The 26,099-nt window shown below is 56.1% G+C and overlaps 1 protein-coding gene across 2 annotated transcripts in view; it reads right to left on the reverse strand.

Annotated features, from left to right (window-relative positions):
* Positions 1–5,994, reverse strand: part of MUC5AC (mucin 5AC, oligomeric mucus/gel-forming) — a 28,666-nt gene extending 22,672 nt beyond the window's left edge. For both annotated transcript variants that reach the window (XM_077862932.1, XM_077862931.1), the window contains exons 1-12: positions 5,897–5,994; positions 4,672–4,743; positions 4,000–4,050; positions 3,586–3,847; positions 3,196–3,310; positions 2,831–2,921; positions 2,039–2,148; positions 1,735–1,948; positions 1,515–1,640; positions 1,219–1,336; positions 817–955; positions 497–607 (exon numbers count right to left, since the gene is read on the reverse strand). In XM_077862932.1, the coding sequence (XP_077719058.1) occupies positions 497–607; positions 817–955; positions 1,219–1,336; positions 1,515–1,640; positions 1,735–1,948; positions 2,039–2,148; positions 2,831–2,921; positions 3,196–3,310; positions 3,586–3,847; positions 4,000–4,050; positions 4,672–4,743; positions 5,897–5,969 (1,482 nt within the window). In that variant the 5' untranslated portion in view covers positions 5,970–5,994. The remainder of the gene's footprint in view (positions 1–496; positions 608–816; positions 956–1,218; positions 1,337–1,514; positions 1,641–1,734; positions 1,949–2,038; positions 2,149–2,830; positions 2,922–3,195; positions 3,311–3,585; positions 3,848–3,999; positions 4,051–4,671; positions 4,744–5,896) is intronic.
* Between the last annotated feature and the right edge of the window lie 20,105 nt (positions 5,995–26,099).

Raw genomic sequence — 26,099 nt, forward strand, 5'->3', positions numbered from 1 at the left:
AAGTCATTTTATGACATAGGGAAGATGGAAAAATAAAAAGAAAAAACAAAAATAAATAAACAATAAAATAAAATAGGGAAGTTGTCTTCAATGAAGTGGAGCTACCGGACGTGCCCTGGTCCCTCCTTCCAGGCCTGGTTGGGGCAGGCGTGGACACCCCGGTGGCCCTCCCCAGGCAGGAACCCGTGGGTGGGAGGGTCCTCAGGCTGCACCCTGGTCACTCGCCACCCAAGCCAGGGTCAAGGGCTTGGGCAAAGGGCACTTGTCATGAGGGGCACAGACTCCCCCAACCTGTGTCTGCTCTCACTGTGCCCCTCACCCCCTGGGTCTGCTCTCACTGCCCCCCACCCCCTGGGTCTGCTCTCACTGTGCCCCCCACCCCTCGGGTCTGCTCTCACTGCCCCCCACCCCCTGGGTCTGCTCTCACTGTGACCCCCACCCCCTCGGGTCTGCTCTCACTGTGCCCCCCACCCAGCCCCCCCAGGGCTATGCTCACCGTGTGTCCCCCGCCCAGGCTCAGCGTCAAGCTCCTCAGACAAGTCTCAGTGTCTGTCAGGCCACACTTGCGCAGCTCCGCCAGCACAGTGAAGGTGCTGCTGTTACAGGGCTGCAGACACGGGTCCTCACCCTCTGCCCAGAGGTGCCAGCCCACGGAGTCCTCCCCGCCTCCCCGCCTTCCCCCCAAGATCCTAGGGGGCACATTCCCAGGGTGGCCGCAGACGCAGCATCTACATGCAGCCCAGGCAGGGGGTGAGCTGGTCAGAGACTCGTGGCCGAAAGCCACTCCGTCGGGAGCAAGGACCTTGGGGCCCATACCTTGACCAACACGTAGCTGCAGTCCCCGTGCACTGTGTACCGCCTCTCGTCAAACGTGGAGAAGTGGGCGCCCCCCAGCACTGAGCAGGTGCCTGGGCACGGCACCTCTTGGCAACTCCACTGGCCTCTCAAGCAGGTGCTGAGTACAGGTACAGCCCATGTGTGTGCGGCCCCTGGAGCATCCAGCCCCAACCTCCGCACTGGCAGGTGGACAGGGGTCTTGCCGAGGCCCACCCACATCACTGCACAGACCAGGGCCCATCAGGATCTGCATGGAGAGCCACCGGCCTATGCCCAGGGCCCCGAGTGAGAGGTGACAGCCAGCATGGGGCCATGGCCCCCAGAGCAACCTTCCCAGGACGTGTCCAGGGGGTACAGGAGGGCAGGGGCTTGGGGTCCTACCAGTTGGTGCAGTCTGTGGAATAGACGGCCCCCGGAGCGTACGTGGCCCCGTTGTACACACAGGCACACTGGGAGGCAGGAATGCAGCCGGTCTGGCCAATGTCATCGAGCACCATCCCTGCAGAAGCAGGCAGGCCGTACGGCAGGTGCCAGGCTGTGTCCACCACTGGACAGGTGGAGGGGGCCGGCCCTCTGCCCAAGGTCACCCTGACCTTCAGGGGCTCCTCAGACCCAGGGGCCCAGAGCACATCTGTGTGAGGCTTAGGGGGGCGGGCGAGGCTGGGGGCTCCTCTCACCCTCGGGGCAGAAGCAGCCAGCCATGCAGTGGTCCTCGCAGAGCTGGGAGTGCTCTGGGTTGGAGCAGGTGTCGGCGCAGGGCGAGCCACACTCCCGATACTGCATGTTGAGGGGGCAGGTCTGGGCTGCAGGGCAGAGTGCGGGGCCACGTCATGTCCTGCCCCCACCTCCGGGCCAGGGCGGGGACACGACGGGGCCGGGGCCTGCTCGGGCACTCACGGCAGAGGTCGGGGCCCCTCCAGTCCAGGGGCAGCCCCCCAGCGTGGGCGCACTGGCGGGAGTACTCGGCGAGTGTGTGGCAGATGCAGCTGCTTGGGTTGGCGTGCTCGCAGGCACAGAGGTCGTGCCGGCAGGCCTGCACATAGCTGCTGGCGTCCACCAGGGCGCTGCAGCCCGAGAACAGCCTGCTGCTCAGGATCTCCTCACAGATGCTCTGGGGGCGGAGCCGGGAGTCCACACTGAGTCCTGGACTCAGCCCCACCCAGTCTGGCCCCTCCAGGCGCCCGTTCACTACAGGGCTTACAGAGCCAGGTGAGCAGTCCATCATGGGCACAGGGACAGGGTCCTGACACTGCTCTGTGGGGCCGTCCATCTTCTGCAGATTCCCAAACTGGATGGGGGTGAGCTTGACACCTGCGGGAAGCCCGATGTCAGGCCATTGGGTTCCCAGCCCCTCTGCACCATCCCCCAAGACACCTGGGCTGTCCACCGCACCCCCACACACACCTTCCACACTGCGGGGCTAGCCAGTGGCCACAAGGGGTGGCAGGCAGAGGCCTGAGGCTTGGTAACTGAGGCAGGCAGCCCTTGGAGCCCAGCCTGCCGGGCCAGGGCCACCGGACACTTGCGCAGGTCCACTCCCCCACGGCTAAAAGCGCCTTATGGGTGAGCTTCATGGGCTTCACGGGCCAGGTGAAGGGGATGGGGCTGGGGACTTGGGCTGCTGTGGGTCACATGAAATGCCACGTCTTGGCCACAAAGACCAGAGGCCCAGGACACAGTGACAGGGTATGATTGGAGGTGGGACTGCCACTCCCCACAGGGATGTGTGGTCATGATGGGAACAGGAGGCCATGCAAAGGCCGTGTGTCAAGGTTGGTGGCCAAGTGTACAGGTGGGTACGTGTGTGCACGGGGATGGTGCAGGTGCCTCTGTGTGTACCTGTGTGCGTCTACAGTGTCCGTGTGCAGCTCTGTGTGTGTGTGTGTGTGTGTGTGTGTGTGTGTGTGCATAGCGTGTAAGCTGGGGACATCTGACCAGGACGTGGGCCCATAACATCCCAGGAGCCACTGGGCAGCCGTGGCGAGGGGCCTACCATGGGAGAGGAACTCGTTGAACACGGGCTCGCTATTGAAGTCTCCACACAGCCCACAGGTCTGGTTGGCGTACTTGGCGTCCAGCTCCAGCTGCAGTGAGAGCCCATGTCAGACGCCGACCCCACAGAGACATCTCAGGATGCGGAGGACGGACGAGGTATGGGATGTTCCACCCCTCCCCGCGCTCCCCACCGCATGCCTGTGGGGTCTCATGGTGGGGGTGGGGGATCCTAGTTCTCCCCCAGCCTCTGGGCCACCCCTCCTCACTGGCCCACCCACCTTTGCCCAGTGCACTTGGTTCCCTCTCTGGGGAGGCTGTGGGGCTGGCAGTGCCCCCCACCCCAACCCTGGGCCCCAGCCTCACCAGGAGGCTGTCGTCCTGGCTCCACATGAAGACCAGGCCCAGCCTGGCCACCACCTTCAGGGAGTTGCTGCTGTGCTCGATGAGGACCCCGGACTGGCTGAAGGGCAGCTGAATTCTGTGGAGAGAGGGTCCAACTGAGGCCCCGAGGGCTCACAGGGATGGGCCATGGAGCTCTGACCCTTGGCTGGAGGCAGGCATGGGGGGGGCGCCTACAGGCAGATGGGACAAGACCACTGTGCCCTCGGATGGTGCCAGCGGGTGTGAGAAGGACAGGGGACCCTGGAGCACGGGTATCATGAGGGCCTGGGAAGAGGACCGTTGCAGGGGCCGGGGGCCCAGCACAGAGGCCTGGGGACAGCCTCCCATCCCCCCACGATCCCCCAGACTCACAGCTGCCCGTTGGCCAGGACGGCATTCTTGGTCAGCTGGATGACCATGCCGTCGAGCTTCATGGTGACTCTGATGACTGTGGTGGCGTTGGACTCGAGGCCGCGGCGGAGCTGGATGTTGAAGTCCTCATAGGCAGCCCCACAGTGTGCAGAGAGGACGTAGTTGCACAGACCCGGGAAGTGGAAGATGTCCCCGTCGAAGGTCTTGTAGTGGAAGTTGCCCCACGTGCTGCACACTCGCCCGTTGTGCGCTGGGTTCAGGGCTGCGGGCCGAGGTGGTCCTCAGAGTGCTGCCCTGTGCCCACGCCAGGGACGCTGCCGCCCAAGAGCTGGGCGTCTAGGGAGGATGCTCCGGGGAATGGGGACCCCTCCAGGCTGCGCTACCAGCCCCCTCACCTCACGGACCCTCACTCACCTCGAACCACGGGGGCCATCCGCAACGGGGGGAGGAAGTGGAGCGAGTGGCCTGTGGGAACAGGGACACGGTGTCACAGCACCTGCCCGCCCAGTGTCGGCTGCAGTTGGGCATCTCCACCGCCCTCGCCAACCCTGCTGGCTGCAGGCCCAGCTCCGAGTCTGGATCAGGTCCACAGGGGCAGCAGCTTCCCCTCCCGGGCACCCCAAGGGGCTGTGAGCCCTCAGGCCCGGGACTCTCCTTGCTCGTGGACCGTCCTTGCATCCAGAGTATCAGAAACACCTGAGGCAACTCCAGGGGCTCAGGACAACACCTGGGGTTCTGGGCACATGCCAGCCTTCCCGAGCCCAGCTGGGGAAATGACTCTCCTGGGGCGGCACGCCCAGCGTGGTGGCACAGAAGCACCTGGGGAGGCCACCCCGCCAGCCCCGCCCAGGCCAAGAGCACGCATATATGGCCACAACATCAGGAGTCGTGGGCAGATGAGAGGACATGGCTGTGAGGTCAGCGGGCCTCTCGCCTGTCTGCCCGTCTGAAGCTGCGATGCAGAGACAAGCAGCCTTCAGGGGGGCTACCGTGACCAGGTGACTGACTGAGGTGTCCTCCGGCCCCCCAGACTCTGGCCCCCGGGGAGTGGGGCAGGGCAGCCCTGACAGGTGGGGATCGACTCACCACCAGGCACCTGGGGGCCAGGAAGGAGGACTTGGGACTTGCCATGTTCCGCAGAGCTGTCCTGGGCCCGGCCTATGGGAAGAAGAGGATGCGGGGCCTGAGCCAGGCGGACAGGGCACAGACAGAAGGATGGGCAGATGGAAGGGTCGGGGCAGGTGGGGGTCCTGTCTGTTTAGGGCTGGGGACACTGCCCGTGTCAGGGCCACGACCCTCTGTGAGCTCCCCCAGCTTGCCTGGCGGCCCTGTCACAGCATCTCCCATCTTCATTCATACTGAACATCTCCCCACTTGGGACATGGGAGACCCAGCCCGTGGGGGGATCAGACGGTAAAAGCAATGGGTTGGCTGCCACATGTCAGCCGACCCGTCACCAGGGCTCTGGGGGAGAGTGTGGAGCGGGAGGGGTGGCCTGGCCCACAGCCTGGCCCTGCAGGGACTGTCTACAGTTGTCCCTGACGCAGGTGCCCAGGGAACCCCCCAGCACACGGTGGCTGGAGGCTGAGCACCTCGGGAACGGTGCCCCCTCGGCCCAGACAGCATCCCCTGGGGCACAGTCCCCCCAACACCTGCCCAGGACCCAGCTGTCCCCTGGGACGCAGAGGCCACAAGGTGCAGACCCTGGTGGGAAGGGACCTCAGAGGGTCTGTGAGCCTCTTCCCTGCCTCCTCATGTCATGGACCTCACTATGACACCTTCCCCCAAGCCCGAGATCCCCGGGAGCCCCGCCTTGAGGCCCCAATGGGGACACGTGGTGAGAGGCTCCCAGGGTCAGGTGGGCAGCTCTGCTGGCCCAGGGGCCCCAGGACCTGCTCGGAACAGGGGGCAGAGGCAGCGAGCAGCTGGAAAACACACGTGGATGGACGTGTCAGCCGGAGGCCAGCCTGCTCACTGGGAAGGCAGGCCAGGGCTTGGAGACACCAGGTTCCTGCTTCTCCACATCAGGGGAGCAGCCCAACCTCAGGGGTCCCTGCCCCACCTCGGACCCCTGCAGCCCCGAGAGCTCCTCCCCGGCCCCACGAGCCAGAACCCCCAAGATGTGAGGGCCAGGGGCCACGCAGCCAGGAGCCGCTCCCAGACATGCTGTAGCTCGTCTGGAGGCCAGGGCAGGACTCTGAGCTGCCTCCTGCCCTCCCCGGGCCAGAGCTGCCCCAGGATGTAGGGAATCCACAGGGAGGCCAGGGCAGGGCCCGGCCAGCCTGGGAAAGCCTCTCAGCGGGAGCCTTACCTGTGCCCCGGGCACAGGCCAGGGTGAGAACCAGGGCCCAGAGTGGGGCCAGCCTCCTCCAGCTGACACCCATCCTGCAGATGGAGGAGAGCGGTCCCCAGGGGCAGCGTCTGAAGAAGGACCTGAGTGGGCAGGAGCCTTTTGTAGCCTCAGAGCTGGCTCAGGCCCCAGTGGGTGGGTGGGGCGGGGCCTGCCGTTCCCCCCACCCAGGTAAACAGTGGGCACTCACCCGGGGCTGGCCAGCAGCCCAAGACTGTCAGAGACGGGCATAGCTGCCAGGTGGGCTTGGCTTCCCGAGGGCTTCCTGAGGCCTGGCCTGGAGGGATCCCCATGCTATGCCCCTGGACGGCTTCTGTGTGGCCGGACCCCTGAGATCCCCATACCTCGAAAGCCTGGACTTCCCTGAGCTGTTGGGACTGCCAGGGCCACCCCCTCTCTGGACATGGGCTCAGGGGGCAGCACCTCCAGTGACAGGACCCTGACCTCCATTCAGCTTGGCCTTGGACCCTAGCCATGTTCCAGTTCCTGGCTCCAGATGGGCAGTGGGCAGCCCCAGGCCAGCCCATGGCCACCAGGGGTGGACGTGGCTGCACCCACTGGGCTGGGATGCTGCTGACTGGCTTACCCCAGGAATCATCCCAATGAGAGGGCTGAGAAGGCAGGGTGGTGTCACGGACATATGAGGGTCGGGTCTATAGGGGTGCTGGACACTGGACTGAACTCTCCCCCACAGGGAGGCCACACACCCACCATGACCAGCAGCTCCACTGCCTGCGAGCAGCCCAACCGGAAGTCCCAGCCGGGCACGGCGGGGAGCTGCAAAGGGAGTGGGAGCAGCTGGGCCGGGCCATTCCCAGCACCGGTTTCCTGCTCTGGGGGCCTGTCCCAAGCTCCTCATGGTCACCTGATTTTCTGTCTCTGACCTATCCCCTCCCCGTACCCCGGCTTGGCCCTGGAACCTAGAAGAGAGCACCACGTGTGTGCATTGGGGGAGTATGGGGAGTGGGGTTATGAGTGATGGATCGTGTGGGAGCAGGAGCCTGAGGGGGGGAGTGTGCCCACCAGGCTCCCCTGCTCAGCCTTGGAAGGGGAAAGCCTGGTGGGGGGGTCCCCAGGAACAGGCAGGGTGGACAGGTCTGGCTCCAAAGGACTGTGATGGTCTTTCTTTGATGGTCAGGAGAGTGAACGGTGGGAAACAGGCCGTGGGCGAGACCCTGGTAGGGGAGGGTGAGGGACACACAGGCCTGCCCTCCTCACACACCCAGAAAGGCAGGGAGGCAACCGGTCAAGCAGTGTCCTGCCAGCACTGGACACAAGCCTGAATGGACACGCGACCCTAGGTCCTCTGAGTCACCAGCCTGGCCCTCTGGGACATGCTCTGCACAGACAAGGCTGGGCTGAGTCACCCAGGCAGATGGGCAGTGGCAGCCCCGGGCCAGCCCCGGGCCAGCCCATGGCCACCAGGGGTGCAAGTGGCCGCACCCACTGGGCTAGGGAGCTGCTGACTGGCTTACCCCAGTAATCGCCCTAATGAGAGGGCTCAGAGGCAGGGTGGTGTCATGGACACCCAGCCCCAGGCCACACGCATGTGAGTGTTGGGTCCTTTAGGGTGCTGGGTACTGGAGCTGACTTCTCCACGGTCCTGGAACTCTGGGCACCCAGCCCTGGCCTGACCCCAACCCCGCCCCTGCCCAGCCCAGGTGTCTCAACCAAGGTGACCAGGACAGAGGACATTGGTTTCCATGCTGCCTGTCCCCCCTTCTAGGAACGTCGGGGTTCCTACCCTGGGCTTGTCACTTCCTTCAGGGCACAGCCAGGGCCCCATAGCAGGTGACCCACTCGGTTCTAGTCACTCAGAGCACCCCTGCGGCTGCTCCCCAGCCGTTCTCCACGGGGCCTCAGCAGGTGCTCTGTCCAGGCCCAGCTTTGGGCAAGAAAGGGGGCAGCTCCACAGCTCTTCCCTACTGGGGCCCCGTGGGCTGGTGTTCTCCCGCCAGGACAAGGAGGTGAGCACAGACAGTCCTGCCAGGGCACCCAGGCAGCTGGGAGCCAGGCCTCCCTCCATGGCCTGGTGCCCTCCAGGGGCTGCTGTGGGGAAACACCCCAGTTCCACCCTCCAACCCAGAAGTCGGCACCCCTCTCCCCCCAGGAGTCAGGCCAGACCTGCCATGATCTCAAAGCAGAGCTGGTCACATTCCCGCTTTGTGCAGGGGAGTGGAGAGCGTCTCAGACGCCACAGGATCCTGCTCACCAGCCCCCTCTCGGGTGGTCCCAAGTCCTGGCTGGCTGCTCCAACACACGGAGAGCATGCAGCGTGGCAGGAGGTGTGGTTACCCGACTCTGAGGATGACACAGGTGGGGGGCACCTGGCCGGGGCTGGCGATCTGGACTTGGGGAGAAGGTGGTCACCCCCCAGCTGTGTGCCCCAGGCCTGCACATCACCCTCCCTGGGCCTGAGCTTCCTCCTCTGGGAAACAATGACCACGGGACCAGCTGCTCAGAGACGTGAATCAGAGAAGCATCCGCTCGGCTTCCTTTGGTCCCCAGAAGTGTCCCCACTGCCCCGTGGGCCCGCCACCCCAGCCCGGCCCCTGAGACTTGGGCTAGCAGGGCCTTGGCCGAGCTCCCACTTCCTCATCCCTGAAATGACCTGACAACCCTGTGCTGTGTCATTTCTTGGACTTTTGCACATTAATGAGTGTGGGATGGTGGCACCCCCGAAGGATGTCACGCCCTGCACCGTGGTGGTTAAACAGGCGGTACCTAAATCACTGTGCAGCTCCCGGCCCACGGCGGCCCAGCACTCAGGGACCTGCGGCCCCGCCTGCGGCCGAGCCTGCTGCACAGGATGTCCTGAGGGTGCGGGTGGGGCGCCGGCAGCCCCCACCCAGGGAGCGGGTGCTATGCTCGCTGGCGTCACAGATGGGGAAATGGGCACTGGAGGAGGGTTACCGCGCGTCCCGGGCGATAGGGAAGGATTTCTCAGCAGGGACAGGCCGTGAAGAGGAAGTGGGCTGGGGCTCTGGGAGCCGCTGATACCAAGGCCGGATTATCTATGGGTGCTGTTGACAGAAAGGGCAGGCTTGAGCCGCTGTCTCCAGGCCAGGAGCTTCCTTGATAAGGACAGAGACGACCCCGGCCGTCCCTGCTTTGCCTTGGGGGCCCCAGGAGAGGCATCGGGCAATGCCCGCAGTGGGGGTCAGCCTGACAGGGTGAGAATCTCACAGCCCGATGGGCTGGGGGTCAGGGGCGTGCTCTCTCCACGCGAGAGAAAGGGAGCGGAGAGTAAATTTGGTTTTACGGTGGGGCCGCACTGATTTGAAACCTTCGTGCGTGTGTTTATTTATCTGAATCATTGGACAAATAGAATTCCTCCAGAAAGCTGGGCTGGCCCGCAAGGACCAGCTTCCCCTGCACCCCCACGCCCGGTGAGGTGAGGGCCTTGCACCCCCACTCCCACCCCGTTAACCCCAGAGCCCCAGGGGTCAGTGACAGTGCAGGGGGCACCATCCACTGGGGTTGTTCCCCGAAGGCAAGCATGTTTGTGTCCTAGGGGTCAGGGAGAGGCTCACACGTTCCCCCTCCTCTGCCCCCAGGGACTACCAGCCCCACCAAGCACCATTGGCAGTGCTGTCCCCCACCCAACCCCGGGCACGGGGACCTGCCAGGCCACTTGGTCACAGGAAGCGGGGACAGAATGCACTGTCATCCTCACATCCTTCTCCGCAGCTCCCCAGGGCACGGGGGCCACCGGTCCACCCCTCTGACGTGAGCACTAGAAGAACACCAGCGCTGCACGGGGCTGTGGGGGCGAGGGTCCGTCTAATACTATCAGCACATTTAAAGTCTTTTTCTCAGTATAAAATCGTATTTGCAGTAATTAAAGCACCACTTCTGCGTATGTCCTGAAAAGAATTGAAAGCAGGGTCTCGAGATGTTTGCAACCCACATTCGAAGCGGCATTAGTCACAGCAGCAAAGAGGAGAAGCAGCCCAAGTGTCCATCGACAGAGGAGGGGATAAACCTGGCCATCCACACGCTGGACGGTCACTCAGCCTGAACAAGGAGTGACGCGCTGACACCTGCCACAGTGTGGGTGGACCTGGGGGATGTGATGCTGAATGACACGGGCCAAATACCGGGAGACACATCCTGCAGGATTCCACCCACACGAGGTCCCTAAAGTCTCCAGATTCACAGGGTCAGAGAGTGGACCATGAGCACAGGGCTGGGGGACGGACAGGGTCAGTGTCTCCTGGGGACAGAGAGTGGACGGTGGTCACGGGGAGGGATGGGGGCCAGTGTCTCCTGGAAACAGAGAGTGGATGGTGGTCACAGGGCCAGGGGAGGGATGGGGTCAGCATCTCCTGGGGACAGAGAGTGGACGGTGGTCACAGGGCCGGGGAACAGATAGGGGTCAGTGTCTCAGGGGGCCAGAGTCTCCGTTTGGGACGATGGATAGTCCTGGAGACAGATGGTGGGGACAGTGGTCCTGAGCTGTGGCTTAGAGACGGTGAAGACGGTGAAAATTACGCGTGATTTTTCTAATTGGAATAAAAACTAAAGCAAAATCCCCGCCTTGAGAAAACACCCGTGAGTAATGTAGGTAGACCTTGGCAGATCTAAAGGAGGCATTTGCAGGAAACTTTCCGAGCCTGTTTGCAGCCCAAGGGTCCTCCTGCCCCACGGTCCCTCCCACCGTCCTAGCCAGAGGGGCTTCGGCTGCCCCAGTTGCCCAGGTTTGTATAAAATACAAATAAACAGGCTGGGTCTCTGGGTATGTTCACAACAGCAATGGCTTGGTGGTTGCTGAGCCAGGCTGGGGGCTGGACCAGCGCCCCTGGGGCACCCTCCGTGGGGGCTAGAAGCCTGGAGGTGCTGAGGAACCACCCTGCCTGGGGCTCCCGCTCAGCAAACCAGGCCCCGGGACCCTGAGGACGTCCGTGAGGGCGAACAGCCCCGGTGCTCTGTGCCAACCTGCTCGGCACCCGGCCCCCACGCTGCACCACGGCTGGGCTGTGATACCCCACCTCCCTCCACCTGGCCTCCAGTTGGGGGGGGAACGAGCCCACATTGGGGCAGACCCTATGCGCTCCCCCCTTCCACACTTCGGCTCCCCCAGGATGCCAACAGTTCCCCTTTGCCTGGGGCTGCCCCAATTTTCAGTTTGAAAGTCCCAGGACTCTCTTTCTTCCCCAGGACCCAGGAGAGCCAGCCACCCTGGCCCTGCCCACGGGACTCATGCGGACTCATGCCGACCACACAGAAAGCCACGAGGTGCCGGGCAGGCAGGCACTGGGGACCTCGGGAGAAGTCCCCTGCTCTGAAGCCGGTGGCCAGGACCCAGACGCGTGGTCCTCGGCTCCAGTGGGGCAGGTCAGCCCAGCCCACCCTGCCGACACCCATGGGCCTGGGCAGAAGGAAGCTCCAGGGGCTCTGTCCTGGGACCCATGGAGTCCACCCCCTTGGGCAACTGCATTCCCATCAGGCTTGGGTTTGGGCCACTCTGGTGGGAGCAAGGTGGGGTCCTGAATTTTCATTCGAGACACCCTGGTGACCTTCAGACTGAGCACTTCTGTGTGTCTGTGGCATTTGGATTTTTTTAGATTGGTTTTTTTTTTTTAATCAATTTGTAGGGATGCCTTTATATACTCGATACAAGTTATTTGTCGGAAGTTTGTGGGATGCCTGGGGGGGCTCAGCGGTTGAGCATCTGCCTTTGGCTCAGGGTGTGATCCTGGGTCCTGGGATCGAATCCCGCATCATGGTCCCTGTATTGAGCCTGCTTCTCCCTCTGCCTGTGTCTCTGCCACTCTCCCTCTCTCTCTCTGTGTGTGTGTGTGTCTCTCATGAATAAATAAATAAAATCTTTAAAAAATTTGTATTTACTCATGAGAGACACACACAGAGAGAGAGGCAGAGGCACAGGCAGAGGGAGAAGCAGGCTCCATGCAGGGAGCCCAACGTGGGACTCGATCTTGGGTCTCCAGGATCATGCCCCGGACCAAAGGCAGCGCTAAACCACTGAGCCACCCAGGCTGCCTGAGTAAATAATTTTTTGTTTTTTAAGTTTCCACCGTGAATATTTTTTCATCGCATCTTTTCATGAAATTTTAATTCTGATGGAGCCAAATTTATTCATTTTATCTTCTGTAATTGATGTGTCTGTGTCCTGCTTGACAGCCTTTGCCTCAAAGTCCTAAGGATATGCTCCCAGAAGTGCTTCTACAAGTTATACCACGCACTTTGCATGTAGGACAGCGACCCGCCTGGAAACGTTCCTCACGTGTGGTGTGTCACAGATGCCAGCCTCACGTGTGTCCCACCTGCAATTGCCCCAGCGCTGCTGGCATTCCTGGTGCGTCTGGCATAGATGGAGTGGCCGCATGCGTGGGTCTGGCTCTGGGCCCCTCTGTCCCACCCACCTGTGGTCTGCCTCTCTACCCCTGTCCCTCGATCTTGATTAACAAAGTCTAGGGAATGGTGGTAATTCCTCAGGGTGGCCCTTTGAAGCTCCCGTGGCTGCGCGAGGTCTCTATGTGGCCTAGCAAACCCTAGACCGAGCTTGTCGAGGCCTAAAAAGCAGCTGGGATTTGGATGAGGACGGAGTTCACAGGTCGGAGGGGAAGCAGAATCCTACCAGCGCCACGTCCTCCAGTCTACTCACGTGATGTGTCTCACCATCTACTGTGTTCCTTTGAGGTCACTCCCAGCAATGCCCTGTGGTTTTCCAGAGAGATCGTGCATATATCTTGTTTGATTTATTCCTAAGTATTTGGAAAGTTTTTTATTTTTAAAGATTTATTTATTTATTTAATTTTTTAAAAAAAATTTTATTGGAGTTCAATTTGCCAACATTTAGCATAACACACGCAGTGCTCATCCCACCAAGTGCCCCCCTCAGTGCCCATCACCCAGTCATCCCAACCCCCTGCCCACCTCCCCTTCCACTATCCCTTGTTCATTTCCCAGAGTTAGGTGTCTCTCATGTTTTGTCACCTTCATTGATATTTTCACTCCTTTCCCTTTATTCCCTTTCACTAATTTTTATATTCCCCAAATGAATGAGATCATATAATGTTTGTCCTTTTCCGATTGACTTATTTCACTCAGCATAATGCCCTCCAGTTCCATCCACGTCGAAGCAAATGGTGGATATTTGTCATTTCTAATGGCTGAGTAATATTCCACTATATACATAGACCACAGCTTCTTCATCCATTCATCTTTCAATGGACACCGAGGCTCCTTCCGCAGTTTGGCTATTGTGGACATTGCTGCTATAAACATCGGGGTGAGGGTATTATGCTGAGTGAAGTAAGCCAGTCGGAGAAGGACAAACATTATATGTTCTCATTCATTTGGGGAATATAAATAATAGTGAAAGAGAATATAAGGGAAGGGGGAAGAAATGTGTGGGAAATATCAGAAAGGGAGACAGAACGTAAAGACTGCTAACTCTGGGAAACGAACTAGGGGTGGTGGAAGGGGAGGAGGGCGGGGGGTGGGAGTGAATGGGTGACGGGCACTGGGGGTTATTCTGTATGTTAGTAAATTGAACACCAATAAAAAATAAATTAAAAAAAAATAAAAATAAACATAGGGGTGCAGGTGTCCCTGCATTTCATTGCATCTGTATCTTTGGGGTAAATCCCCAGCAGTGCAATTGCTGGGTCGTAGGGCAGGTCTATTTTTAACTCTTTGAGGAACCTCCACTCAGTTTTCCAGAGTGGCTGCACCAGTTCACATTCCCACCAACAGTGCAGGAGGGTTCCCCTTTCTCCACATCCTCTCAAACATTTGTGGTTTCCTGCCTTGTTAATTTTCCCCATTCTCACTGGGGTGACGTGGTATCTCATTGTGGTTTTGATTTGTATTTCCCTGATGGCCAGTGATGCGGAGCATTTTCTCATGTGCTTGTTGGCCATGTCTATGTCTTCCTCGGTGAAATTTCTGTTCATGTCTTTTGCCCATTTCATGACTGGATTGTTTGTTTCTTTGCTGTTGAGTTTAATAACTTCTTTATAGGTCTTGGAAACTAGCCCTTTATCTGATATGTCATTTGCAATAATCTTCTCCCATTCTGTCCGTTGTCTTTGGTTTTGTTGATTGTTTCTTTTGCTGTGCACAAGCTTTTTATCTTGATGAAGTCCCAATAGTTCATTTTTGCTTTTGTTTCTCTGGCCTTCGTGGATGTATCTTGCAAGAAGTTACTGTGGCTGAGTTCAAAAAGGGTGTTGCCTGTGTTCTTCTCTAGAATTTTGATGGAATCTTGTCTCACATTTAGATCTTTCATCCATTTTGAGTTTATCTTTGTGTATGGTGCAAGAGAGTGGTCTAGTTTCATTCTGCATGAGGATTCCAATTTTCCCAGCACGATTTATTGAAGAGACTGTCTTTTTTCCAGTGAATAGTCTTTCTTCCTTTGTCAAATATTAGTTGACCATAAAGTTGAGGGTCCACTTCTGGATCCTCTATTCTGTTCCATTGATCTATGTGTCTGTTTTTGTGCCAGTACCACACTGTCTTGATGACCACAGCTTTGTAGTACAACCTGAAATCTGGCATTGTGATGCCCCCAGCTATGGTTTTCTTTTTTAATATTCCCCTGGCTATTCGGGGTCTTTTCTGATTCCACACAAATCTTAAGATGATTTGTTCCAACTCTCTGAAGAAAGTTCATGGTATTTTGATAAGCATTGCATTAAATGTGTAAATTGCCCTGGGTAACATTGACATTTTCACAATATTAATTCTTCCAATCCATGAGCATGGAATATTTTTCCATTTCTTTTTGTCTTCCTCATTTCTTTCAGAAGTGTTCTGTAGTTTTTATTTGAGAGAGAGAGAGAGAGAGAGCAACAGCTGGTGGGAGGGAAGGGCAGAGAGAAGCAGTCTCCCCTAGAAGCAAGGAGCCCACACGTGGGACTCCATCCCAGGACTCCAGGATCATGACCTGAGCCAAAGGCAGACACTTCACAGACAGAGCCCCCCAGATGCCCCATATCTAAAGAGTTTTTAGCGCTAATTTCCAGTCGCTGGTTTCAGCATTATTGTCGGGGAATACTTTCCTGTGTGTTGACAGTCTTAGGCTGGATCCTGACCCCAAAGACACCCAGGCCCCAGTCCATGCGACCTGTGGGTGAAAGGGACTTTGTAGGTGTTATTAAAGCTCATGGGATGGGGCATGGGGTTTCCCTGGAGGGTCTCAGGATCTCAGTGTGACAAGGTCCACGGCCCTTATATGAAGGAGGCAGGAAGACCTGAAAGGAAGCAGCAGGAAAAAGGTGGGGGAAGCGAGGTTGGGGGGAGAAGACCCATCAACGGGGGTGCCGATGGGGGACAGGCCGCAAGCCAGGGAACACGAGCACCTCCAGGAGATGGGTGGAGCAGGGGGCAGGTTCCCCTGAGCTTCCAGAAGGAGCATGTTTTCTCTGTTGATGCCTCCATCAAAACTTCTGCTGATGTTTAAATTGAGCCATTGGCTTTATCTTTGCTTCTGAATCCAAGCTCTTTCCCAGATCTGAGACCCGTCAACAACGTCTCCCGTCAATGGCCGCTCATCGCATCCGCTTCACGGGCCCAGCCAAGAAGCAGCAGGTTTCACCACGAGGAGGCTGTTTCCAGACTCCTTTCATGGGTCTTGCTTCTGGAGATGCAGCTAACAGACCTTGCCTTACCCGGGCCACCAAGATCTTCTAGAAGTTTATGACTTTAGGTTTTATATTTAGGTCCAGGTCCATGTTGAGGGAATTTGTGAACGTGGTGTGAGGTAGGGCTGGAGTTGTGTCTCACCTCCCTTCTTTCTTCTTTCTCTTACACGTCAATGTCCAATTATTTCCACACCATTTGCTGAAAAGACAGGTTAAGATATTTCAACGTTTTTTTTTTTTCAGTGAGGCCATTTATTCAAGGATAATTGTGGATTCCCATGGAGCTGTAAGAAATAATCCAGAGGTTCCATGTCCCCTCTACCCAACCTTCTCCCCATGGTGACAAAACCGTAGCAGGAAGTCTCAGCCAGGCTCTGACGCTGACACTCAGGACAAGGAACCTTGCCAACCCCACAAGGAACCCTCATGCCATTCCTCTACCGAACCCCTCCCCACGCCCACCAGCTACATAACCACCCCTGGCAACCACACCTCCGTTTTCTATTTCGATTATTTTGTTGTTTCAAGAATAGTCCCCAATCTTCAAGGATTGGCTTTTTCATCCAGCATAATTCTCCGGAGATTCACTTCAGATTGTTTTGTGGATTGAGAGCTTGTGGCTTCTTCCTGCCAAGTGGCATCGGGTGGTATGGACGTCCCACCGCTTGTGTAACCTATCACCTGTGGAAGGACAACTGAGCTGCTTTCTGTTCTCAGCTATTCCAGAAATAAAGCTGCTATAGACATTGTGAGAACATTCGCTTTTGTCTGGGACAAACACCCAAGAGCATAACTGCTGGAGATCCTGCCAACCTGACCTCCGGAGGGGCTGTCCCTGGACATTCTTGTCAGCAGACATCGAGCACGCCTGCTTCCCTGCGTCCTGACCAGCACCCGGTGCCCCAGGCTTTCCCACAGCCATTCTGGTGTCAGTGTCCCCACATGCCTCTGTGGTTTCCATCTGCACTACCTCCGGGCTCATGATGTCCAGCATCTGTCCTCATGCTTCTTGGCCATCTGTAGCCCTCTTCAGGGGACCAACTCTCCATATCTTTTGCCCACTTGTGATTGGTTTGTTTGATCATCAGCGCTGAGTTTTGAGATTGTATATTCTAGATACTGATCCTTTGTTGAATGTGTGGTTTGCAAATATTTCCTCGCTGGCTGCACCTCGTCTTTTCGTCCTCATTGGGTCTTCCATGGAGCAAAGATTTTTCATTGGGATGCAGTCTGGTTGGACACCTGGGTCAGGGCCACCAACTCTTGGACCGTCCCTGGAGCCCCAAGATTTTCTCCTACTTTTCCTAAAAGTTGCACAGTTTTGCATTTTACTGTCAAGACTGTGATCCATTTGAGTTAAATTTCATATAAGCTGGAGACTTGGATGTGGGCTCCTTTTTGCTCCTGAATGTCCAATTGCCCTGATGGCTTGTTGAGAAGACAGTCCTTCTTCCATCAAATTGCTTTGGCAGATTTGCCACAAATCAGTCAGGCGTATTACGCATCTCTGTTCCTGGGTTCTCGGTGCTGCCACACGGATGTGCATCTCCATCCCTCTACCAACACCACACAGTTTGATCCTTGCACCTTAGTAGGTCTTCAAATCTGGGAAACAATTTCTCCCAACAATATCAATTCCCCCTGCGTGAGCTTGGCCTTCAATTTCGGACACATTGTGTTTTCATGGTCACACGGTTCAGTCTATCTCTATGCTCCTTTTGACTCTTCCTCCCTGGTCCCTGGATGATTTAGACATGTGTTTCTGAGCCTTTGGAGATTTCCGTGCTTTCTGTTCCTGGATCCTAATTTGATTCTGTTGTCAGAGAACAAACTCTGCCCGGGTTCAATTATGCCAAACGTGTTAAGGTTTGTTCCGTGACCAGGATGTGGCCCATCTTGGTCTACGCCCTTTGGGTGCCCAAAAGGCATGTGTGCTTTGCCGCTGGTGGGTGGCGTGTTCGGTGAATGTTAGTCAGGTCCTGTTGGTCGACAGTATTAAGTTCCTCCATATCCTTGTTGATTTTCTGCCCAGCTGTCCTATCAGCCATGGAGAGGGGCTGTGAAGTCCCCATGAGTAATTGTCAGTTTGCGTATTTCCCCCTTCGGTTTCATTAATGCTCAGTTCACATATTTTGCAGCTTTTCGGGGACATCTTCCTGTGAGTGGATCTCTGTTCCTTCCTTGGAGGACATTTGTCTTCCTTCCACTGACGCACCCCTGGCTGGAAGGAGCAAGGCTACGTCAGCACCACTCCCCTGACCCCAGGGGAAGGGGTCCTCTCACTAGCAGGCTGTGCAGATGGCCCTGACTCTGCTGGACTTCTAGCCGGAGCTTGGGGTGCCCCCTGGCAGTCTGGCAGGGGTGGGAGGCTGGCACCCCTCAGTCTGTGCTGGGTGCTGGCACACAGTTTGCTCCTGTAGTTGGGCAGCTACTGGGTTGGCATCTAGAAGTGCCCTGAGGGCACCTGGGTGGCTCCATCAGTGAAGCATCTGCTTTCGTCTCAGGTCGTGATGTCAGGGTCCTGGGATTGAGTCCCGCGTGGGGCTCCCTGCTCCTCAGGGAGCCTGCTTCTCCCCCTCCCCCTGTTGCTCCCCCATGCTCTCTCTTTCTCTCTCATAAATAAATAAATAAATAAATAAATAAATAAATAAATAAAACCCTAAAAGTGCTCTGTTCTGCCAGCCTGCCCTTCTCTCAACCATCTTAGCTCAAGTGAGTAGGTTTTGCTGGGAGTTTGCTGGCCCATTGCCCACCTCTCCAGCTCCATGCCCAGGATATGAGGCAAAGATAAAGCCCAGAGAACTCACCCCTGGGGTGCACTTTCGGCCCCAAGGCCTCTTCTCATCACTCTTCCACCTCCTTATGTTTGTCTCGTATATAATGTTCAGGATCTGGGGTGGTACTAAATGCTCCCCTTTGTCTTATTTGATTTCTTTTTTTTAAGATTTTATTTATTTATGAGAGACAGAGAGCAAGAGAGGCAAAGACACAGGCAGACACTCTCCCTATGGGGAGCCTGATGCAGAACTCGATCCCAGGACCCCAAGATCACACACCCTTAGCCAAAGGGAGATACTCAACCCCTGAGCCACTCAAGTGCCTGTGTTCCGTCTTTCAATTATTATTTGTGATCTCTGTAATCTACATTGTTGCCATAATGCACATTTTTCTGGAATGACCCCTGAACCAGAGCATTCAGGGCTCAAAACAGATTCTTATATTACAACTTCCCCATGCTTGGGTTTTCTGCTAAGATTGTGTTTCGGGAGACTGAAGTATTTCTCTGACTGCTTTTAGTTTCTAGGAAAGTATATGATCATGAGTTCAGGCCCCACATTGGACTCCAAGCTGGGAATGGAATCTACTTTTAAAAAAACACATTATACCACTCGATGTGAAATATAAAACTTTAGAACAGGCTCTTTTCATTTATCCTCCATCCTTGATGTTATTAGTTTTATATTTAACTATTACATGTGTCATAAAACCCTACAATTAATTGTTTAACTTAGTTAATAGTCCTTTAAAGAAAGTAAGAAAACTACACTTTTTTATTTCTGTTTAGCCACGTATTATCATTTCTGGCATGTCTACTTTGTTGATTTGTAGGTGATTTAGAACTCACTACTTTTTGATTTTCAAATATTTTCTTGCTGTCTTATTGTTACTGGTTTTTAGTCAATATTTCTTTTAGTGAGAAAACAGACTGATGATTTGAGTCCTTAGAGGCTTACTGAGACTTGTTGCCTGGCATTGTTCTCAAGATCTTAATGAACGGTCCACCTGGACTTGTAAAGAAGGTGTATTGGGAGTTCCTGGGTAGTGTCTAAAGCACGAGCTAGGTCAAGTCTGCCCATAGTGTCTTTCAGATGTTTGATAGCCTTACTGAGTTTTTGTTTACTTGATTTATCAATTACTGAGAAAAAAAAAAAAAAAGCGTTAACGTCTCCAAACTTTGTGGATGTACCCGTTCCTCCCTTAAACTTTTTCAATTTTTACTTTGTGTGTTTTGAAGCTCTGTTATTGGGCATGTACACATTTAACATTGCTATGCTTTCCTGTGAACTGGCACTTTATCTCTGGTAAACCTCCTTGTCTTGAGACAATCTACATTTTCTGAGGTTAACATGGCCACTTTGGCCTCCTTGGGATTACTGATCACGTGGCACACATTTTCCCATCCTTTCACTTCCAACCCCTCTGCATACAGATATTTACAATGCATCTCTTGCAGGCAACGTTCACAGTTGGCTTATACTCTTTTTGTATCCAATCTGAAAATATTTGCCTTATTTTTTTAATTTTTAATTTTAATTTTTTAAAAGATTTTATTTATTCATTCGAGAAACACAGAGAGAGAGAGAGAGAGAGAGAGAGGCAGAGGGAGAAGCAGGCTCCATGCAGGGAGCCTGACGTGGGACTTGATTCCAGGCTCCAGGATCAGGCCCCAGGCTGAAGGCAGTGCTTAAACCACTGAGCCACCTGGGCTGCCCAATATTTGCTTTTTTAATTGGAGAGCTTAGTCCACTTACAGTTGATGTGAATTTTTATATGATTGGATCTATAGCGACCAATTTATTATGTGTTTCTCTGTATGCTCTATGTATTTTTCCCCTCTGGCTGCTTTAAAGATTTTCTCCTACTGTCTCTTTAGCACTTTGACTATTGTGTGCATAGGTATGATTTTTTAAATATTTATTCTTCTTGGGTTTTGTTTCTTGGAACTAAGATCCTTAATTTTTAGTCAAATTAGAAGACATTTGGCCATTTTTTTCTTCAAATATGTTTTCTCTTTTTTCTTATTTATTTATTTATTCATTCATTCATTCATTCATTCACTCATGAGCAACACAGAGAGAGGCAGAGACGCAGGCAGAGGGAGAAGCAGGCTCCCTGTGGGGAGACCAAATGCAGGACTCGATCCCAGGACCCCAGGATCACGACCTGAGCTGAAGGCAGACGCTCAACCACTGAGCCACCCAGTTGTCCCTTCAAATATGTTTTCTACTCCCTTTTTCCTTTCTCATCTTCAAACAACTTAATTTAATTTCTGACATAATCTCAGGTCACTGAGGCCTCTTAGAACAACCGTTTCCTCTTTCTTCCTCAGTGCAGATAATTTCTACTCACCTCCTCCTAGTCCATCAATCCTTTCCTCACACTACCTGATCTTCTGTTAATGACCACTCATTAGTAGCCATTGAATGACTGCTTTATTTCAGATACTTTTCCTTCAGTTTTAAGATTTCCATTTGGTTGGTTTTCAGAGTTTCTGTATCTCTCCTGAAGTTCCTCACCTCTTTCCCTTCCATTATATCCATTTTCATCTGAAGTTACTTAGCATCTTTATAAAAGCTACTTTAAAAAGTTTATGTTCTAATTCCAAAACATGATCTCTGTGGGTACTTCCTTCCTCTCGGCTGTTGGTCACACTCTCATGCCAGGTGACGCTGGACCTTGTGCATGGTACGTAGCAGAGGCTTTAGATTCTGTTATCTTCACCACAGGAGTGTTCTGTGTGGTGCTAGCAGTTTAATTATTGGTGGATTGATGATCTTGAGGAAGATGCTTTAGGCTCTGATATCTGGACCTCTCTCAGTTTTGTGTCAGATTTCAGTTATTCTTGGGCACAGCTCTTGGTCCTGGGACACAGTCCTTACTCCAGAAACACGGTGTTGATGGAGTTTTAACAGAAAGTGCAAGCCGTTTATCAAGTGTCTCTGGGTGGCCAACCTGAATTCCAAACTCTGCTCCCTGCTACGTCTTTCACCCTTCCACTGTTTCTTTCCACGTGATCTGGAGTTGCACCTGACCAGGTGCTACGTTGAAGGACTCAGCCTGTGACTTGTGGCTACATCACCTCCATATCTTCCTTCCTAACCCCCAGTCTCTCCAGAAGCCTTGAGCTTGGCCTCCAGACTCCTGAGCCCTGTGAGCTTGCTGCATTCACTTCAGCTCTGCCCAGCGTGCCTGTAACCCAGGGAGGTTCTTCTGGCAGGAGCCACCAAAATCTGGAACCTTCCTCTTGCTTCTCTTTCTCTAGGGCAGTACCCTTCTGATTGCCATCTGCTTTGGGTTGCACCCCATACTTAAAACCATTGTATTTTATCTTTTATCCTGAGTTTGTCATCCGTACTGGCGGCCGTGCGAGTCTGACATGAGCTGCTCCGAAAACACTGGAGGCCACTCACGCTGGTTAATCTCTTTATCCTTTTCTTCTTCATTCCCAGAGAACCTTTTATATCTTCCATATTACTCATTCCAGGCTGTGCACTGCCATCCGCTCTCTGCTGACCCTAGTGGACGTGTCAGCCACCCCTGTCACCTATTTCCTTCACACACCTGCCTGAAGTTCACCCACCCTAATCTCAAGTCTGTGTTACCTTTCTCATCCATCTTTCACTAATTTTGCTTCACTGAGTCAACGTTTCTTGAATTAATATTTTCTAAAATATACTTCATTTCCCCTTTTATTTATTTATTTTTTTACCAAATTATGTTCCCCTCGCCCCACCCCACCCCCAAGGGAAATGTTTATTGTAAGAGCTAATGAATCTGTCCGTAAGCCCCACTTGTCTGTTGCTCACTTGCCTTGAGGTGGCTCTCCTGACCTCTGGTGATGCGGGCCAGGGGTTCTATGGGCCCCCAGACTCACCAGGCAGGTAGCTTCTGAGCCAGTTTAGACATCTGACATGACCACATCTCAGCCACAGGCCCATTCTCTTAGCTGAAGCCAGGCATGTAGGTCCCCCACTGGAGGAGGGCTGGTGCTAGTTGGGAGAAGGGGGAACAGGCCGACACCGGGCTGGGACTCTAGGTGGGAGTGACAGGGGTGGGAAGCGTGGGTCCCACGTGGCCTTCTGGATGGAGGCCACGGGGCAGTTCCTGATGTGAAGTGGCCCCATCTAGACATGTCATCTGGAGCCTCACTGTGGGATGAAGATGGTGGGGTGGGACCTGAGTCCAGGCCCAACACCATGGCCTTAGCTGTGGGCTCCAGAGGTCTTGGGGACACTCTACATCTTTGTCCAAGCCCCCTCCCCCACTGCCTATGGGTGGGGCCTGTCTAGACTGCAGGCTCCTCAGCCCACCTGGCTTTTGTCCCCTGAACCCCTCAAACAGAAGCCAAGGCTGCAGACAAAGGGGTGTTTGCTTTCCTCTCCCCAGCTGGTGACTTCACCTTGGCTCTGGGCCAACCTTGGGGCCCCAGGCCCACTCTCCCGGAGTGACAGAGGCCAGAAGCGAGCTCCCAGGGCTCAGCCAGAGGGCCCTATCTGGGAGCTTGACCTCAGGAGCCTAACCCCTCTCTGCAGACACAGCAAGGGGGACAGGAGGCTGAGAATGTACTCCAGGAGCTTCTCTGCCTGCAGCGGGCGCAGAGGGCTTCACGGAGGGGTGTCCTGGCTTGGCAGGGATGCAGGGTACGACTTAGAGGTAGACATGGGGCTGGAGCTGGGCAGGTCAGGGCATTCAGAATGGGCATGGTCAGGGAATGAAGGAATGGGAGAAGGAAGGGGTAGCTGGGTGCCCTGGGGAGGTCTCAGCCCGGAGCCCCAGCATCTGTATACCTGCACCCTCCCAGATCCCTGTCCCCAACCTTCCCCTGGCTGTGGGTTGAGAGCGAGCCATGCTGCCCGTTGGTGGCTTGGGAACGCCCGCCTCACCTGGGCCTGCCAGCTCCACCTGAGACAACATCCTGGCCCGATAACGCCGATTTCAAGCACCAGGGTGCACACAGCACTAATCTGCTTACCCGCAAGGTCATCCAGGCTGTGCCAAGAGGAGCCCACACTGCGCTATGACAGCAGAGGAGGGAGGGGCTCGCTCCACTGCCCCATCTAGCTGTCCAGCAGGGTCCCCTCCCCCTTCCCTGGAAGGGTCACTGGGGAGTCATGCCCACCTGCAGGACAGCTGAGCCAGGAGATGACTTCCATCCATGGTAGTGGTCAAGCTCCAGGCTGGAGGACACCCATATGTGGTAGGAAAGGCTCAGGACACCCTAAAGCCTCTCCTGGCAGGCTGGACTCTGTCTGTACACCCTGGGCTTGCAACCAGGACCAGGTCCCTTGGTCCCTTTGCATCAGCCAGCTCTGGGCAGGGTAGCAGGGAGGCATTTGCTGAGTGACTCTGGGCCTCAGTTCTCTGGCTGGACACTGAGAGTACTGGGGCAGGTGCATTGCGCCCCTGAACCCCTCCCCGGAGCTGGGCACTGGGCACCCAGAGGGAGGGAAATGAGATCCTGCCCACGAGACTGCCTGCCCAGGCACAGGTAGTGGGGAAGGTGAGGACCTCTGCCCCTTCCCTGTAGGATGCAGCAGGTTGGTGAGGGCAGGAAGTGGTTGTGACCATGGGAGCTGGAGCTGGACAGGTCCCAGGGAAACCATCAGGGAGTGGGACCGGCGTGATGCACACTGCAAGCTACTTAAGAGCAGACAAGGAGGGCAATGAGAAGTGGCCAGCGTGATGGGCACTATGGAGTGCCACCTGGGCCCCATTGGAAGAGTTGGCTATGAGGCTGGACCAGTCCTCCCTGGAAGCAGGCCGTTGCCCCCACAGCCTGGTCCAGAAGGGGTCCCTGAGCCCAGCCCCTCAGCCGGGCTCTGATGCCCCAACGCCCCAGGCCCCATCCCCAGTCCACACCTGGCTGTGGGGTGGGAGTGGTGGTGCCTCTACCTGGAGAGGTGCCCCCTCCCCAAAGGTGGTGCTCCCCAGAGCCCACCCACCCTTGTTCCCACTCCTCAGTGAGACTTGGGGCCTCCTGAGGGATGGTGATCTGTTGGTCCCTCTGTCTCCGGACAAAGGCCTGCCTGGCTCCCAGCAGCAGCGACCACTGACTATCGGGGATTTTCTCCTGAATGCAAAAGTAAATAGGGCTAAACGGGGCGCATTCTGTTTGCCAAACCAGAAGGTGTCAAAGAGCCAACCGTCCCCAGGGGCCCGATGGCCAGTGCCTGAATGACCTTAGCCACCTGCCCCCCAGGACACGTGCTGTGGGGCTCATGGGAGATGTGCTGGTGACCTGGCAGGGCCAGGCCCCTGGAGGGACGTCGTCCACACCAAACTGCTGGATGTTGCCCTCAGGTGGAGCCAGTACGTCCCAGGTGAGGGTGTCTTCGGGCAAGTCAGAACCGGCTTAGGACGGATCTCTGCGCTTGCCGCAGAGTGGTCTCGGGGTGCTCCTGGCAGCCCCCATCTGGGAGAGCCGGTGCACGCACGTGGCCTGGACTCAGGGGTGTCCACCAGCAGAGGGGGCCACCGGCCAGTACTCAGCACGGCTGGGGACAGAGCCTGCTGGCCTTGCTGCCTGGGGCTTGCTGGGCTCCCTGGCCCCGGGTGGGATTCCCTCCCAGCCTGCTCGGTGCTGGGAGGGTGCTGGATGGGTTACTCCGCCTGTGCGCCCCGGGACAGCGCCATGTGAGCTGCCCTGAGAGGCTGTGGGGCGCCGCGTCCACCAAGCGGGCAGGTGCACGAAGGTCACACCTGTAAGCACCGCGGCCTCCTTCTGCAGTGGCCCGGGGACACCAAAGCCCGGCCGGCTGTGGGCCTGAGAGCGTGTGCCTCTCGTCGGATCACTCGCTCCCATTCGCCTCCACGCTCTCCGTCATTTGTTCCTTGATTCCAAGGTGTTTCTGGGTCCCCGCCCTCCGGAGCTCACTGGGATTTGGGGACACACTGTGTCCAGGCACTGACGCAGCAGCGTGTAGGGGCAGGTGCGGGGCGGCACTGGGGGCAGTGGGACCTGACCCAGGCGAGTCCTCAGGCTTGAGGCCAAATTCCAGCCCCCAAGCCCGAGCCAGGATGGACGCATGTTCCGAAGCCCCACAGGGCTGCAGGCCCGCTGCTGTGGGACCTTTGCTGTTCCTCGGGCCGCCTCACAGACCACGCGCACCTGCTTGCCCCAGAAAGTCAGCCCTTGGCACCCCACGTTCACAGCAGCCTTCGCCACACAGCCCAGGGGCGGACACAGCCAGGGCGTCCATCGGCAAACAAATGAATCAACACAATGAGTATCGCCACACACTGGACGGTCACTCAGCCTGAACAAGGAGGGACATGCTGGCATGGGCCGCAGCATGGGTGGACCTGGGGGATGTGATGCTGAGTGACACAGGCCAGACACCAGGGGACACATCGTGCAGGATTTCACCCACATGAGATCCCTAGAGTCTCCAGGTTTACAGGGACAGAGAGTGGACGGTGGTCACAGGGTCAGGGAGGGACGGGGTCAGTGTGTCCTGGAGACAGAGAGTGGATGGTGGTCACAGGGCCAGGGAGGGATGGGGTCAGTGTGTCCTGGAGACAGAGAGTGGATGGTGGGCCCAGGGCTGGGGGAGGGATGGGGTCAGTGTCTCAGGGGGACAGAGAGTGGACGGTGGTCACAGGGCCGGGGGAGGGATAGGATCAGTGTCTCCTGGGGACAGGGTCTCCATTTGGGAATGATGGACAGTCCTGGAGATGGACGGTGGGGACGGCCACACAACAATGTGGATGTGGGTAGTGCCCTTGAGCTGTGGCTTAGAGGTGGTGAAGACGGTACCTTTATGTGTATT

This window comes from Canis aureus, chromosome 21, assembly GCF_053574225.1.
Source record: "Canis aureus isolate CA01 chromosome 21, VMU_Caureus_v.1.0, whole genome shotgun sequence".
Classification (NCBI taxonomy): domain Eukaryota; kingdom Metazoa; phylum Chordata; class Mammalia; order Carnivora; family Canidae; genus Canis; species Canis aureus.